The sequence below is a fragment of the Microtus ochrogaster genome, chromosome 2 (genome assembly GCF_000317375.1).
Source record: "Microtus ochrogaster isolate Prairie Vole_2 chromosome 2, MicOch1.0, whole genome shotgun sequence".
NCBI classification, from domain to species: domain Eukaryota; kingdom Metazoa; phylum Chordata; class Mammalia; order Rodentia; family Cricetidae; genus Microtus; species Microtus ochrogaster.
In genome coordinates this window covers 9989646-9994146 of record NC_022010.1, presented here as the reverse complement: position 1 = coordinate 9994146, position 4501 = coordinate 9989646, and the positions used below count along the sequence as shown (strand labels likewise).

The following is a 4501-nucleotide window of genomic DNA, read 5'->3' as shown; positions in this document are numbered from 1 at the left end:
TGAGGGGTGTGAAGGGGTGTGAGTGTATGTGAGAGTGTGTGTGAGGGGTGTGAAGGGGTGTGAGTGTATGTGTGAGTGTGTGTGAGGGGTAAAGGGGTATGAGTATGTGGGAGTGCATTTGAAGGGTGTGAAGGGGTGTGAGTGTGTGTATGTGTGTGAGGGAGTGTGAAGTGGTGTGAGTATCTGGGAGTGTGTGTGAGGGGTGTGAAGGGGTGTGAGTGTATGTGGGTCTGTGTGAGGGGTGTGAAGGGGTGCTTGTATGTGGGGTGTGAAGGGATGAGTGTGTGGGAGTGTGTGGGAAGATGTGAGTGTATATGAGTGTATGCACTGTGTTTGTCTGTGTGTGATAGAGTGTGAGTAGTATGTTTGTTAACAAGGAAAATAGAGCTGAGTCCAGGACGACGGGCTCCCTGCACCAAGAGGACCAAATAGCTGCGTGGGGAAGTGGAGACATAAATATCCAGGCATCTCCTTTGTCTCTGAGACAGGACATTCTGTGATTAACAGCTGGCCAGCTGGTGCTGTTGCCCGCTCTGTCACTGATCAGGCCAGCGTTGTCACAAGCGAGGATCTCTACCACAGACAAGGCGGTCTTACTGTGTGTCTGCCTATAGGACAAATGCATGTCGCATACATGGCTACCATTATCCACCTGCTTCTCAGCCTCCCACTGCTGTCTTTCTATTGAAATGTTGATTCTGCCAATTGTTTGCTCCTATTTATCACTAGACACAGCTCAAATGCCATACACACAAACCACTCTCTCTTACACACAGAGGTACATGTACACTACACGCATACAAACATACATACATACACATACGTTCACACTCTACACACACATACATGTTCACCATGTTCACACCACACACATATATATATATACATGTTCAAATTCACACACTTCGTACACATACACACACACTTTCGCACACACCACATATACACTCACGCACACACACACATGCACACACATCTTTTCACACACCTCACACATACATTCACACATTCACACACACCACCACAGACCCTATTCAGTCCCCTTGTCCTACCCCTCACTGACACTGTGAACTAGGTCCTCACGATTCCCCAACATGACAGTCCATCCACGGAGTCTGAGAATTCTGTCGCTGTGCAGAGACACCATGACCACAGCAACTCTGATAAACATTTCACTGGGACTGGCTTACAGCTCAGAGGCTTAGTCCATTCTCCTCAAGGTGGGAGACATGGTGGACACGCAAGCAGACACGGTGCTGGAGAAGGAGCTGAGAATTCCACACCCAGATCTGGAAGCAGCAGGAGAGAGAACACTGGACCCGGCTTGGGCTTCTAAAACCCCGAAGTTCAACCGCAGTGACACACCTACTCCAGCAAGGCCACAACTCCCAACAGTGCCACCCCTATGAGCCTGTGGGGACCATTTGCATTCGTAAGATTATGGACCTTTCCCCTCATTAACCTACAAGCACCCAGGAGGACTGAGTTCCCACCACCTCGTTTGTCCCAGCATCCCCAGTACTGACAGTCAGTCTAGGTCAGAGGGAGCGTTCCCTACCTACACCGATTAATAATGTAACAATGACCTTTGTACCTCTTGACAGACACACAGTGAGAAGATGTGAGCGTTTGGGTATTACACCCAAGCCCTGCCGGTTCAATGAAAAACTCCACAGTAGCCATGATTGAAGTACAAAATATGGATGCTGGCTGGAGGTGGAAGCTGGTCACAGACCAGCCACTTTCACAACTCCCCGTCCTCAGCCAGTACTACTTCTAGGCCAATCTGCTGCTTGCTCCATCTGTCATGAGTGACAGATGTACAAATCTGAAATTTCTGACTTTAAAGAAAAAAAATACTGGTTCAGCAGGGTGGTGGTGGTGGTGGTGTGTGTACTTAATCCCAGAACTCAGGAGGCAGAGACAGGAGGATCTCTGTGAATTACAAGCCAGCCTAGTATCTATAAAAAGAGTTCCAGGACAGTCAGAACTACATAATAGACAGACCCTAGCTCATACAAAACAATCATCATCATCATCATCATCATCATCATCATCATCATCATCATCATCATCACTGGCTCATAAGTTGCTTGGATGGAGAACCACTCAACATAGCTGACCTAAAAATAGTTCAGGAAAAGACACCTCAGAAAACCCAGGCCAAGGCAGTAGCTACTGTAGGATATACCCACTTTGAGACCAGCTTGTGTTATGGTTTGATTGTGAAACCCACTTCTATTTTGAGTATTTGCTCCTGGTGGGCTTGCCGTCTTGAGAAGCTGTGGCCAGTCAGAGGTAGTGGGTCACTAGGGGGCTTCCTGTCCCCCGTGAACTGTAGAACTCCCACCTCCACAACATTTTGCTCCAGTCAATGGAGCCAGACAAGCATGGACAGAACCTTCCAGAACCCTGAACAGAAATCAACCCCTTCCTCCCTTAACTTGTTTCTGTCAGACAGTCAGACTGGATTCCTGAAGGTCCTTGGTTCTATTGCCCAGGTAAATTCAGTTTTAAACACATCACACCCCAAGATTCTAATCCTATGAATAATGTATTCCACTCCACCCTGCTTGGGAGCCGTGGGTCTGAAATACTCCTGAAGGTCAGCAGGACAGAACACATAGCAGGCAAAAGTCAGCCACAAGCCTCCTTGCTCCCTCTGCCCAACAGCCATCCCCTTATTCAGTCCGCAGAAAACAGAGAAACAAATAAAAAAAAAAAACACGGGTGTCCACGTCTTCTGTATTCTCTTAAGCACATGGTATTTATTAGGCATTAATGGGCACACAAATGTAAGGAACGGTTACTTGATTCTCACCCACCCCCCCTTAGAGACACAAAAAGACAAAAATCGCATAGGACACTCACGTGCAAACACACTCACTCGCTCACTGATTTCCGCATCCTCAACCACACAGATTACCCTGTTCTGTTTATTAGGGTCAGTTAAAAGAAAGAAAGAAAGAAAGAAAGAAAGAAAGAAAGAAAGAAAGAAAGAAAGAGAAGAAAAGAAAGAAAAAACACAAACCCTTAAAAAAAAAAAAAGACCAAGAAAGGGAAACACATTCAAAAGCAAGAGAGAGAGGAAAAAACACAAACGTAGTTTTGAGTACCAATAAAATTAAAAGGTCTTGGTCAGCCCCCAGGCTGGGTTTCCTGTTACTAAATTAGAATTCCTATTTATAAATAAATAGTACCAGTAAAATATTACATCTGAGAAACCCTACAATAATGTAGTACTTACACACTTTTTTTAATACTGTTTTTCGACTTTTGATGCGTGTGGTTTGTGTCCCAGGTGATTGGTCCTGGGGCAGTTTCTTGCAGGCGGAGGCACCAGTTATATGGCTTCCTCTCCTTCAGCACTTGGAGCCAGTTAGCTTTGTGTGCCTCCTGTTCGCCACAGGGGCAGTTTGAGCCAGCCTGGGGCTGACTTCCTGGTTGTCTTCTTTGCTTTGCTTTTTAACCATGAAGTATGCTTATTCTCGCTTTTTTTCCCCTCCCCTACATCTTGGAAACGGGGTGCTTGTCCCCTTGATCTGAATCCCAGTTCTGTTCCCCTCTATCACCAGGGCTCTTTCAGTTTGTGGAAGCAAGATTTCCAGCCGAGAAGTCATAGGCCCCGTTCTAGCCACAGATGGAGAGACCTGGAGCTGGGGGAAAGACGCTGAAAGGCAAGTCGGCAGATGAAGTCCGACGTCCTGACTCCATCCGCTCAGTAGAAGGCAACTTTGAATGCCATGAAGCTGGGGAGGGCAGGTCAAAACCGAAATAGGAAAAAAAAAAGCAAAACCCAATCCAAAAGCTAGCAGGTACCTCTGGGACCTTCGTAGACATCTCACGTGACGGAGGTAGGTATTTTCATTAGAGGACGGTGTCTGAATGTACATCTTAGCTCATTTATTGGAGGGAAGCCCCAAAAGGAATTGTTTTGAGACATATTTGTCTCTGCTCTCCCTCCATTAAGGGACTGGGTCCCAGTAAGAAAATTCAAAGAAAAAAATATATTATTATTTATTATATAACAAAGTCAACATTAACACCAAGACACAGAATGTCTCTCACTGTGCGCCGGGGTCAAACACTCAATGAGGCAGTGTGTTCTAGAACCCAAAAGAAACAATCGGGGAACCCGGCTGGGGCGCTGCGGGTGCACCTGGCTGATGGAGGTTGTGGGGGTGGGACTAGTCTCTTTTCCTGTTTTGTAGGTTTTGAAGCAAAAAAACAACAGCCACAGTTTCGGAATGGTGACTTCACTGATCAGATCAGTGGCCGTGGAGCCTCAGGAACAGAGGTGACAAGAGGTCACATGAGTTTCTCATCTGTGGGGTTCTCATTGCTACTGTCCCTCATCTCTCTCTCTCTTTTCCTCTCCTCTCTCTCTCTTGCCCCTCCCTCTCTGGCAAAAGTCTGCCTTTAACTATTCTCACTCCACTCTGGCACCATGCCAACGCCGTGTACCGAGTGATACTGGTGTGGGGACAGGGTCCTGGGCACG

General features: G+C 46.8%; 1 protein-coding gene across 1 annotated transcript in view; it reads right to left on the bottom strand.

Moving 5' to 3' along the window:
- Positions 1-4419: 4419 nt before the first annotated feature.
- The window catches only part of Tbx5 (T-box 5), a 47159-nt gene continuing 47077 nt past the window's right edge, over positions 4420-4501 (bottom strand). Inside the window, exon 8 of the mRNA XM_026788552.1 lies at positions 4420-4501. This exon is cut by the window's right edge and continues 493 nt beyond it. Within this exon, the coding sequence (XP_026644353.1) occupies positions 4420-4501 (82 nt within the window).